We start from the raw sequence: 13,963 nt of genomic DNA, 5'->3' as shown, positions 1-13,963 counted from the left end.
AACCCCTCATAGACTGCTAGAGGGAATGTAAAATAATTCAGCCACTGTGGAAAACAATTTGGCAGTTCTGAAAGAGTTAAACAGAGTTACCATATGACCCAGCAATTTCACTCCTAGGTATATACCCAAGAGAATTGAAAACAGATGTTAACACAAAAACCTGTACATAAATGTTCATAGCAGCATTACTCATAATAGCCAAAATGTGAAACAATTCAAGTGTCCATCAACTGATGAATGGATAAATGAAATATAGTATATTCATACAATGGAATATTATTCAGCCATAAGAAGAATGAAGTACTGATACACGCTATAATGTGGATGAACCTTGAAAATGTTATGTGAAGTGAAAGAACCCAGACACACAAAAGGCCACATAATGTATGATTCCATTTATATGAAATGCCCACAATAGGCAAATCCATAGAGACAAAATAGATTAGTGGTTGCCACGGTTAGAGGGAGGGGGAATGTGGATTGACTGCTTAACTGGTACAGGATTTCTTTGAGTTGATCAAATGTTCTAGAATTAGATAGTGGTGATGGCTGCATAGCATTATGACTATTCTAAAAACCAATAAATTGTACATTTTAAAATGGTTAAAAGGGTGAATTTTATGTTATATGAATGTTATCTCAATTAAAAAAAAACAAAAAACAACATAAAACAAATAGCTCGGAACTTGTGAAGAAAAATAATTTGCCAAGTCTTGGCAAATTAATACTCCATAAATAGGCTAAGAAATTATTTCAATTAGAAGAGAGAAATAAGCAAAAAGGACAAACTATAAAAAAGTAATTGCAATACATGTAGTGAGAGTAACCTATAGTTGAGTTAAAATGCAGACAAAATAGAACAATATACGACAAAGATGAGACAGTCTCTTTTGAAAACGATGAATCAAGAGAATCCAAGGATATTAGGTAAAGGCTATTGAAAACCAGGCCATATTTCAGGAAGTGGTTCTGGGCCCCTGGCCATCTCTAGAACACTGTTTCTGAATCAGACTCTGCCAAAGGATTTGAAAAATGTAGATTCCTGGGCTCCCTGTCAGGACGACAGACCCACAACCTCTGGGGGGTGTGGTCAGAATCTGAATTGTCAACAGCTGCCCTCAAGAGGATTTTTATGCACCTTTCAATTGGAAAACCACCGAGGAGGTCTAGAAGTCGACACAAATGTCCCTATTTTTCCTTTTCACAACATTTGATGCAGACTATTTTAGGTCAAAATGATCACGATTATCAAGTGCATCCTTGATAGGTAAAACAAAGTTTTTTTAAAAGCTTAGAAATTGGAGTCTCTTAGCCTAGGTTGGGGACTGAAGCTAAGAAGCAGCGAAGGAGAGCTGTGACCTGGCTGAACTCTTTTCTCTTCCTTTCCCCTAGAAAGTTAATCCCAAGTGCAGACACTCTGTTTCACCCCATCCCAGGACTGGCTCTGGTCAGAAAAAAGAAACTCACAAATTTTCATGATTCAAATTGGTTGAACAGAATGTGTAAAAGAATTAGATTTCTCTTTGGTGAATTAGAAAAACAGAGTCCTAATCTCCTAATTTATAGCAATGCTTAAAAGAAAAAAGTGGCTCAAAACAGTTTGGAAATGCCTATGGGCTGAGAGAGAGAGAGAATAGTAATGATTTAATAATCTTGGACATTAAAAAGAATTGTTGCACAATACAGCACGGTGGTAAAGGTTGAGAACAAGGGCTCTGGTGCTGGCGTGCCTGGGTTCAAATTGGAGCTAGACTGTCAGTAACTGGGTGGCCTTGATTTTATTTAACTTCTCTGTGTCCCAGTGCCCTCATCTCTACCACAGGACAATAATACCTCCCCTATAAGGTTGCCGTGAGGACTAAATGAGTTAATAGATGTAAAGTGCCTACAACAATGTCTAATATATTTTATGTTTACAATAATTAAAAGTCTTTTTGCAAATCAAGATGGTCCCAAAAAATTGCATTGTCTAAACCCTACAATTTACAAGCTTTAAAGAAGTTATTATAAAATCAGAATAGAAATCATTTAAAATCTAAATAGATTAAGTTCTGAAAAGTCACATTCCCAATATCCTTTTTTATTTGCCTGAGTTCATTGATTGCCCTCCCATACTTTCCCTTTAAAACACAGTTGGAGGAATTATCAATAATAAAGGAGAAGATAATCTACCTCTCAAACTCCTTTTCTTGCATCTCCAAGATCCCGATTATAACTGGTTATAATTTGTAGACCTTGATTACTTATCATTGTTAACCCACAATTATACACCCACAGTTGTATGCTTCCATTATTGAAAAAATCACAAAGAAATGCCAAGTTAAAAAAAAAATACTGTTGTCTACCTATGTATCTGGTGAGTACTAGGTTTCAAAAATATGTTTAGTGTCTGAATTCCTTTTTAACATCCTTTAGGAAAAAAAAAATGAAACAACACAAAAATCTCTTAAAAACTGCCTATCTCACATCTGTGAAAAGTAGTAGTCTTCATTCCAGCGGCCACCTTCACCAAGAAGGTGGCTTTTTGTTGCCAGAAGAGGAAATCTAATGGTTAGTTATTGCAAGTCCTGGCAAAAACTATTTTTCTGAAGAAAAAGTTTCTAACATGAGATTGATGCTTTTTATTAAAACAACAACTTTACACTTTGGAAATCACATATACAGTATAAAACCACTGGAGTTGATTCCTCCAACTCTTTTTTGAGGATCTCTAGTACTGAGGTTAATCTTGTAATTTTATAGGGTAAAGGCAATTTTCAGGAAATTATGACTAGCACCAATGGTATTTCCACAATTCTGACCAAATTATCAAATTTATGGAATTATGGAATGACAATCCATTTTGTAATAGTCAATGATAGTAGCTCCAGAATTCTTAACAACCTAATGCAATATTGTTGTGTTGGAGTAACTTGAACTTGCATGACACTGTTAAAGTTTAGATTAAAGGCATTAAAGAATATAAAACAATTATTTTTAACCTATTGAACCAAATACATGTAACACATTAGGAAGTACTGACTGATAGGTTTTGCCAGCAACTGCCCAGAAGAGGAACAAGGTAGTGATGGCCCATGGGATGTGTATGGTCCAGGTTCCCTGGATCTGAGGCTCCTTTTTCTTCACACTAGTATCATAGTTGTTTCCATATAAGGGGAGATCATTTAATTACTCTTTTCTCTTTAAATTAATTTACTGTCACTTTATACTTGTAGGTCCAGCTCTCACTGTAATAGGTATAACTATTATCATACATGGAAAATTATTCATTTTAATATTTATTGAGTGCTTGTTATAGTCAAGGGATTATGTTAGCATTTTTAAAAATAATTTTTTAAGTTGAGCAAAGTTAAGAACTGACATCTATTTATATAAAATTTTATATTTAGAGGTTGACATCAAAGATGATAATATATCATGAAAAAGGCCACACTGGGAAAATGAAAATGCAACAAATTTTACCTGTGTTTGTTATTTGATAATGGCTGATGTAAACAGTTTAAAATCATTATTGTTGGAATTATTATTTTTAATGGTATTAGAAGTAACTGCTCAAAATATCTTTATTTTCTTGTTTCATCAAAGAATGGCAATATATTTTGGTATATGAGACCTAGTGAATAAGCTTCGAATTCGATTAAATATAGCAAGTTTACACAAAGCCATATGTATGAAAGGGGATCTTTTAAAAAAAACTTTATTTGAGAAAGGAAGAGACTTATAACAGAAGGCAAGAAGGAAACATACAAACAATATATTTACAACACAAAACAAGAGATCACCTTCAAGGGTGTAAATTATAATAAATACAGTAGATTTTAAAAGAGACATTTATCAATTAGTTCTAAAATTATTTAAGTCCAGCTTTCCTTTTCACTGGTTCCAGGTAGTTTCTTGATTAAATTCAGAGATTATCAAATTCAAACAATTAACGTCCACCAACTGTACTGATGAAGCTCTCTCAAATGACATTATAAAAAATAGTTTTTTTGTTTGTGATTACATATCTTTGAAGTAATATTATACAAAAGTCTGCTTAGCCACATGTTCCTCCCCAAATAAAATGTATTTTAAAAGATGCACTATCCCTTTTTTATGAGATTGAAAAAAGACTTTAAAGAAAATGAATATTTATGAGATGGAAAAAATATACAATTTTATCTTAGGAATGCCATATTTTTAATGCAAAACAACTGACAAAAAGTCATTTTAATCTGAAGGAATATATTAACCAAAATATGTTGGTAATAGGAAGTGTTGTCTATTATAGCTATTTGTCAAATTATCAGAAGGACTTTCATTATATGGAAAAGTTTTAAACTTTCTAACTTCTAGTTATGTTAATTTAATTTGAATGGAGACTTTTTAAAAAAGGATAATGTATCTTTAGCAGTAACCTTTTATAAGAAATATTTTTAAATGTCACAGCAAAATATAAACAACACGTGCCAATAACATACAGTTGTACAATGTCTACATTTGGCAAAACTGCTATATCTCCTTTGAAACAGGATACTATACGTTAAAATACCTTGGATTTAGAAATATAAATATTTTAATAGAAAAAAACCTCACAAAGATTCTAGGTCAATTTGGATTATCCATATTAAAGGGGTCTTAATACAACGAATCTTTAACTAGCTTAACAAAAGTAAACCTATGAAACAAGGTAAACATATCAAAAGGGAGTATGAAGGAAATGTTCCAGTGAAAAGCTTCCTTAACAATTTCCCTGCTTGTGGTGTTATTTTCTTAGACAATAAATCAATTCATAGAGTGCCCTTTTAAAAACAGAAAGAGTAAAACACTATCCTCCGATTTTTTTTTCCCCCTACATTCCTCAGTACATGAATCACTTGGACTTCCTGTTTCCACAAGGCATTTCCTGTTCAGGCTCGTGGAATCAGCTTTCTGTAGGAGAACAGCAGGAACCTGACAAAGAACTGACTTAAATAAACACAGTCTTCTGTTGCCTTCAAAGTTGTTTGTATTTCATAGCATCAAAGGACAAAGTCCTTCTGAAGGTGCATTATGTACAAGTAGATTCTTTTGTTAAGCCTAACTTCCCTAATTTTTTATTTGCCAAAATGATGTGGTATATGCCGTGTCATTATGGAATTATACTTAACAGATCCTAGTGATAATGATTATAAAATATGATACACTTCTTCTTTTAAACATAATTTTGACTTCATATCAGATAATAATCATACCGTTACTGTGTTTTCTACAATTGTAGATACAATATAGTATCTGATTGGACCATAATGCTGCTTATTACTTTTTGCCAACATTTGCATCTGCTTCATTTGATCTTTTTCAATAGACAGTATCATCAAATAACACAAGATAAACGTAATATGAGCAGTGCTAGATGAGACAATGTAATATTTAAAATAGTGCTGTACTTTGCATTTATATATTTAAAACCACCTCTATTCCTAATATTTTCAATTGCAATCTATACAATAACCTAGAACTATTGGCATGGTAACCAGAACATTTCACTTAACAAAAAAGAGAGAGGAAGGAAGGGGCAGACTACCTGTAACAGTGTTCAAGACTGTAGTATGATACATTATGTACAACAATGTGAAAATTAAATTCTACATATCAAAAAAAATCAGGAACTAATAGAATGTTTCATTGATCAGACTGGGAAACTATATCCAGCAGTCACTGATCTCAACATATAAACTAAAAACAACAGTATGTTCGTTTTCCTTAGAAGTAATTCATGGATCAGGCTTTGGGATGAATTTAAAGCCTATTAATTACTTGGATACTCATGTAGTATAATTTTAGTGTAACAGGTTTTCCTTAGCAGTGGAGTTTCAGTGAAACCTTAGTATCTATATAGAGATCATTATCTAGAGAGATCTCTATATAGATATATCTGCATTAGTTAGACTCCTTAAACACTAAAATCAAATTGTTCAGAGATGTAAACGGATAGGAAACAATATCCATTTACCAAAACCTGCAATGCATTTCACGTTCAGATAATGACTTTAATTACAAATCCTGGAGCTAAATCTTTGCCTATTACCTGTTGCATAAAAGCAGCCTGCTCCCCAGATTCCATTTCCTGGATCTGAGCATCTTCATCACTGTCCACTGGTTCCTCCTTGACCTTCACAGCCCCAACTTGTCCCAGAGTGTCATCCACACAAGCACTGCTGTCGCTCCTAGTGCTGTTGCCACTAGAGGGCGCTCTGTCTTCCTGCATCGCCTGGTCCCCCTGAAGCTCTTCCTCTGCTTCCTCGAGGTGACTGCCTGGTTGCTTCAGTTGTTCAATAGATTTCGAAAGTAGCTAGAAGAGAGTGTTCAGGGGTTCAAAATTCAGTAGTTCTTGGTGGGAACAAAGCAGCAAAATACACTTTGATTTATAATGACTCTACTTCAATATACTCTGATTTCTAATCTCTGAACATCAATTTCAGAATGAATTTGTATGCAGCAAACTCCTCAGTAATAGTAAATCTGAAGCAGTCCCATCATTTTGATATTGTATTCGTGTAGTAGGCAGGGAATGAGGTCTTTAAGTTTTTTTGTTTTCTTTTTTAAATGATTACTCTCTACTACACTTAGAAAATGCTGGGAAAAAGGTAAATAATACATTTTTTCTATGGAAATCATGAAACTTCCACAAGGACAGGTTATACTGAGTCAATTTAATCCAAATCAACCTGAGACTATTTTCCTTAAAAGAGAAAATGTAATGGAAAGAATGAAAAGGTAATGAAAAACTTCCATAATCTCATTCTTCAACAAATGTCAACCACTCTAGCACAAATGCTAATTAGTCCTTCTTGTCTAATTTTCCTATACATAAATGGTCAAATGACAAAACATCTCTTTATATATACTTGCAAAACATGGAAATACTGAATTAGAAATGCTAAATTTTAAACAGATTCAGGATTAAAAAAATTTTTTTTTGACAGCACTAAAAATGTTTTATGAACATATCTAAATGGAAATTGAATAACAGGAAAGAAATAAGAAATTATTTTCAATTTGAAAATTATTGTTTAGACCTTATATTTATTTTGTTAGTCAAATCACAATCTTCAGAAGTGTATAAATTAACTGTTCAATGATTAAAAAAGATAACTGACAACATACCTAACTTAAACAATAGCAAGATACCGTAGTATAAAATCTCAATGAATGGAGAAAAATTCTCAAGTTGATTTCATCTCACATAGTCCTTCTGTTTTATTTGACAATGACGCTATTGACTGATCAGCTGCAGATCCTGAACTGTGTTTTCAAGGGTGGTTAGAGTTTTCTGCTGAGTCAGTGCCCATGTAAGCAATATGCCAATTATTGTAACAAGCAGCGCACAGAATCCCACCACTAAAAATGAACAAATACATGAATACAGATTTTTCTATGTAAAATTCAAGTTTACCTTCCACTCACACCTAACTATGTTTTTATTACTAAACATATGCTTTAAAGTTAGAATACACAAGTACTCAAACTTTGAAGAGCATGATAACCTCTTTAGGCTTATAGACATTCCTCCAGTCCACATAACCTCAAATGACCCTGCACACACTGATGAAACCCTTCAATTTCACTCTAGGTAGAAATATTGAGAGTTTTCATTCATTTGTTCAAAAGATATTTACTGAGTGCCAACTGTATTCAAGACAATATACTAAGCATTGGGAAAACAGCAAGTACCCTGCCCTCGTGGAGCTTATGGTTTAGTGTGTCAGAAAGGCACCAAATAGATAAATAAACTTATTCTTATTTTCAAGTACGGCAAATAAATAAGAAAGAAACACGGAGTGTTATAAGAGTACATTTGAGCAGTTGAAAGGCCAGTGGAGTTTGAGCACAGGAAGACGAGGAGAGAATGCTGGAAGATGATGTTGGAGAGAGTGACGCAGGTGATATTATATTTGGGTTGGGAATAATATTCTAGAGAAATAAAATATAACTTAGGATAAACTACATATAAGACCTAAACATCACCAATCCTAAGTTAGACATGATCAAGCTAAGAGAACATATACTAATCAAAATTCATATCAAATTGAAGAAGGCAAATTGAAATATTAATTCCCTTTATTGTTCCTGGGCATTCAGCATAAGGAGACTATTCCCATCATGCTTTAAATGTCTTAAAGTACTTTTCAGGAAATTATTTGCAAGACTTTTGTACCAATTCTAAATACTAATCAGCTCTTCATGTCATCAGTCGATCCTGCAAACCTTGCCTTCATCATTCACCTCAGACGACAGGAAAGAGCAGGTCAGAGGCTCTTGTTGGTATTAGGCAGGTGATGGATTCTGCAAGAGCCCCTCAGAGTGACTACCGTTAAGAATATTGTTGCAGTTCATCTGATGGATGCTTCCTGAGCTGTAGAAACTCTCCTTCTTACTACCAGAGCTTGGCTCTTAAAGTTCATGAGAGCTAGCCCATCAGAGCTGGAGAGCTAGGGACAGTTGTGAGTCAAGAAGACACCTCTGAGAGGCGTTCAAAAGATCCTTCCCATAAGAGCCTCTGTGAGGACAAGAGAAAGAAACTATATGGGATGTGTGGCCACAGGACAGGAACTGAGGGCCATTCATGAAAGGCCAGCCAGAGAGCACATGACCAGTGTCCAGGAAATGCCATGTCAAAAGTCTCTGCTTACTGAGGGGTGACTGCATCTTATCCAGCTTCGGGATGTTTGACTACAGGGAGTATTTAATAACCAAGAGGAAGCTACAAATACCACCTGCTAAGTAAACAGACATTTCTGTTGCTATTCGTCTCCTTCCCAGTCCCAGTTCCAGCACGGTGTCTCAGTGCCTTGACCTCCTAAACTCCCATGGTCTTGTCCTCCATCTACCTCAGCTCGCAAGGTTGTGATCAAATCCTACCCCTGATCTTTACTGGTAACTGTACACTCTCCTAAATCTCAATTTCAAACATTATTCCCTTCTTCTGGTTCATTCTCAGATTCTGACCCCAGTCATTCCTCAGCTCTGCAGGGTCTTGTAACCTATGGCACCCACCACATTCTCACTGCCCATCACTCCTCATTCCTTCACTTCCCTCCTTGCTAGACTAGGTTCCACTCTCCATCATTAAAAATCACGCCCTTACATTACCTTCAACTCTCCCACCCTATTCGATATGAATTTTACTGGACAAATAAGACTTCTAACATTGGTTAATACTAAATCTCTGCCAAACCCAAGCAACTGAATAAGCTAGGAAACAAACAAAGTACAATCATGCTAAGTGTTTCTCTTCAAATTCATGATCATAACCCTCAAATAGGCCCTGGTGGTGCCTGACAGCCCTACTACATTTCTCTAGTTAATTCACTCCCACTCTTTCAATGACTATTTCAAACTACCTCCTCTCTCCTCAAGCCTCTCATCTTCAGACCTTTTCCTCGTTCCCTGCTGATACCTTTGCTTCTTATTTCACTGAGAAAATAGAATCCTCAGAAGAGACATTCAGCATCCTACTACCATCACATTTACCAAGCTGTCCCATTCACCCTTCCTCCTGTTTCTTTGCAAGCAATGTCTGCACTCCTATCTCAGTCAATCCCTCCACTTATGCCCTGGATCCTATCCACTCGTGCAATTATCCACTCTGTCCTCCAGCACACATTTCCCCTCTCTGCTGAAATACTCTCATTTGTACCCTTTCAGTGTACAAGACCTCCCTTGACCACCCTCCTCCCACACCATTATGTACCTCTCTTCACAGTAAAACTCCTTGAGTTATTTCTCTTCATTGTCTTCATTTCTATTTTCCCATTCTTTCTAAAATTCATACCAATTAGGCTTTCATCCACACTGTTTGGCTGAAATTATCTCTCTTGTTAAAGTTGATAATGACTGCATAAGTGCTAAATCCAGTGGCAATTTAAATAGGATATTAATAGGTGTCAGTGAAGGTGAAGCATTTTAGAAAGGATACCAAGACAAAATGACAGCACCTTTGACAGCAACAGACTGATATTAGCAGTGTTGGTGCAGGCAAGGACCAAACTGTTGGTATCTTAATTTACTGGAATATAATTTCCCATATATAGCAAGTATGTCAAAGAAAATCTCTAATACTGACAAAACACCAAGTGTACAGAATATATCATAGGTACATTTTAGCAGAAAACCTTCCAAAATCTGATCTGTTAATGTATGTCTGAGATCACTGAAGTATCCAGAAATCACATCATTTAGTCCATGAATCAAATTTGGTCAGTATTTACAACCTTGCTGACACAGATGTGTATATGAAACTGTGTATAACAATTTTCAGTGTGGAATAAAGAAACAATGCCATTTGTTCCAGCCAGTTCCTTTGGCTTCATGTACCTCTGATGTACTACAGGAAACACGAGGGAGAAAAATGCCAGAATGAATGATGCTGTGATAACCGGACAAGAAGGCCAAATGGCAAAATGATCTTCTTTCAAAGGCGGAATTCCTTAATGCTTTGTGAAAGAAATGTTTCTTGACATAAAACAGTAACTTATGAGAGGAGATCAAATGGATATAAAATGCTGCAGTTGAAAAATTTCTAATAACAATCTTCACTTATTTTATAAAAAGAAGGAATTTCATGCCCAAGAGAAGCTGAGTCATCTCCAAAAAAGATAAGAAACCTAGAACTTTTTATACCCTTCTACTCTGCATTCTCCTCTGACACAGCTATATTCTGATAAGTGAATTAATATAAACAATTCCAGTGTCTCCCCAAGCTCCAAACTTGCATATTCAGCTGCTTCCTTAACATCTTTGCTTAGATCTAGAATATCTAATAGGTATCATAAACTTTAAATAGCTCAGAGATAACCTTTATTCGCATCCCACTCAGATGAATTGCTCACCTAATTCTTCTCATCTGAGTAAACAGCAGTACCCAATTGCACAAGTCAAAAATCTAGAATTTATCCTGTTTTCTCTTTCACTCACCTTTTTTATGAATATCTGAAGACTTAATTAATGCTTAGTAACAATGCTTTGACACATTTCTTCCTAGGTTATGAAGCAAATGCCAGTGTCTGCATGAACAATAACTACCACTTTTTCATCATCTTGAGAATAAAATGTGCTCTTTGTGGAGTCTCACAGAATACAAAAGAGAGAAATGTGTTCTCCTGGAGCCAATATAAATGCATAGATGGAGTTAACCTAGACTTCTTATTTTATTTTAGGTATTTGACTAAAGCTGTTTTTGTTCAAAGAGTCAAATTTGCCAGAGTGGAAAAATTAGCAATTAACATCAGCAGGGAAAATCTACAAACAATAGTCACAGAAAACCTGCCTGCCAGGTTTGATGTATTTCAGACTTTTTTTTTCAACTTACTTGGTGTTATTTGTAAGTTTCTGACTATTTACTAGGAAATGCAGTATTCGGATTATGTGGTGTTCTACATGTTTTTGAACTACAAACGTGACCATTACAAAGACAGTATGGGCTAACCCTTTTCTAATTTGTACTGCTGCTGAGTGGCCCCAGATGCAGGGAAGAGCTGTCTGCTTACTCTCAGTGGGGTAGCAAGGTCTCTCTTTGGTTGAACATCTGGAGGTGATCCCCCAGCAAAGTTGAGCTGTTGCCTTGCTGGCTAGAAAACACAAGACAAAACATCTGTGTGACAGATAAATGTGCAAGCCTGTGTGAATCTCGGCTGAGGCCCCATCTGCAAAACACACCGTGTGTCATTCGTCTGACACCAGGTGAGTTACTTTGGTGGGGAACCCAGCTGAGATGAAGAAGATGACGGCTGTGCAACTTCTCCTTCCCTTTCATCTGTGCTCTTACTCATCCGTCAGGGTGTCTCTGTATTCTCCATGCTACTGTACGGCAATCGTCCCGAACTCTAAGAATGCAGCAGGCAATCTAGGACCATTCTGTGTTTGTAACTCACGGGCTTATATACACTCACACAGATACTCTATAAGCCAGATAGCATGGTAATTTATCCGAATTTCTAACACCTTCAAGTCTTACAACTAAATTCTTCAATTCTTATCAATCCCTGCTAGGGTCATAATTATAGCAAGTCCATAATTTCAATGTTTTATATTCCATGTATCATATGTTTTATTGGCAAATGATGTAAAATATATCCTATTGGCATATGGTGTATATATACACACACATGTAGAATAGAGAAATATATTCTATTGGCAAATTATGTAAAATTCATAAAATAATATTTAAAGGCTATGCAGCTAACCTTTATACATTTAGCACATTAAGCTCATTTCTAAGTTACACTGTTTGATACAAGTCTAGAAGTCAGCATAAGCATAAATGCTGCTGAATAAAATATCTTTAAAATCTATATTTTTAATTTTTTCCACGTAAATCCTTCAGGTCCACACAGGTATCTTCAGATTTGGAATGGCAACTATGAACAAGAGTGTATAAGGAGTAAATCTGTTTCTGGTAGACATCTGATTTTCTGAAATTGTCAACAAACCGTTAAGCACAAGTGTTTGAATGTGATTATTAAACTATGTAAAATGACCTTCAACACAACTCATCACTGTTTTATTTTGCCTCAATTTTTAAGACAGATTTTACTTGGGAAATGGCAATAGCACAAGTTTTTTTTTGTTTTTTATCTTTAATTTTAAATAAATGTAAAATTCTTCTTTCGGAAATTCAAACTTTTCCCTTAAGCTCCAAGGAAACTAGATTTAAAAATAATGATAAAATTCTGTTTCAATTCACAAATAGATTAGGTATGTACCAACTGTTCTGAAAAACAACACGCAGAGCTTGGAGGGCTTTCAAATCGAGAGATCTGCTTAGAGAAGAACTCCGCCTCAAGCCAAAATAGTCCATGTCATTTCACTTCCGTGTATTTTAAGGAAATAACCAGAACCAAAATTAAATAACAAGAGAGAAAGATTTTCTAAATATTGGTTCATTATCCACATAAATTAAAAGTCTAAACTGAAAAACATCCTTTCTTGCCAATAATGAACAGATATAAAATTAATCCAGGGACCAAGTGAATTCTTAATAAAAACTTGTTTATCTTTATAACTCTAAATGATTGTCTAAATGATGCTTAATTAAAATGTCCTTTTACTGACTCTCAAAACACGCTAACATTTCAATAAATTAAATAAGTGTTCACTTCTGGAAAGGAGACCGAAACTTTCTTCTTCCCAGCTAGTTTGAGAAAGTTACCCACTCACTCTTTCATTCAGTCAACCATTTTTATTGAGCACTTACTATATGCCAGGTCCTGGGAAGAGTGGTCAGTTAGGCAAGATCCAGGCTCTCAGAGGGCAGAACAGAAAATAAGCATATGGAGAGTGGAACTTGACGTGATAGGGAATGATGGCGGAAGGGTGAGTGTCTGTGTCCAATTTGGATGGACAGGGAAGGCCCCTCTGAAGAGGTGAAGTTTGAGCTGAGAGAGACTCCAAGGTCAAGTCATGAGAAGACCTGGAAGTTGAACATTCCATACAGAACTGTGGCTAGCACAACTGCTGGAGATGGAATGAGATTCCCTGAAGACCGAAGAAGGGGCTAACCTGGCTCGAGCTCAATGAGGAAGGGAAGGGAGTAGGAGATGAGGTCAGTGAGGGGGGCAAGAGCCAGATCACAGCAGCCTTGTAGGCCACATAAAGATGTTTGGATTTTATCCTACAAACAATGAGGAGCCACTGGGGAGCTCTAAGCAAGCCTTTGACATGACTTGATTTGCATTTATAAATGATCACCCTGGCTGCTATAGAAGATTGGATTTAGGTAGGTAAAAGTGGAGACAGGAAGACTGACCTTTCAGAACATAAAATCCTCAGCAGTAGAGTGTAACAAGAGCTCTTAGGGGCTTTTCTTAACTAGAACACAAATGAGCTATTTTCCTTCTTTTACAGCACTGTGTAATTTTATGTCCTTTCATATTACATAATAGGATTTTTCCCAGATTATTGCCTTTCCAATCTTCAGTTGACAGTACATTTCTTTTAAAGT

General features: G+C 35.6%; 1 protein-coding gene across 1 annotated transcript in view; it reads right to left on the bottom strand.

Moving 5' to 3' along the window:
• Nucleotides 1–13,963, bottom strand: part of HDAC9 (histone deacetylase 9) — a 676,098-nt gene that overhangs the window by 313,410 nt on the left and 348,725 nt on the right. The window contains 1 exon segment of the mRNA XM_070615860.1: nt 6,050–6,313. Coding sequence (XP_070471961.1) covers nt 6,050–6,313 — 264 coding nt within the window.

Source organism: Equus przewalskii, chromosome 4 (genome assembly GCF_037783145.1).
Source record: "Equus przewalskii isolate Varuska chromosome 4, EquPr2, whole genome shotgun sequence".
Classification (NCBI taxonomy): Eukaryota; Metazoa; Chordata; class Mammalia; order Perissodactyla; family Equidae; genus Equus; species Equus przewalskii.
This window is presented reverse-complemented; position numbering and strand designations above follow the sequence as displayed.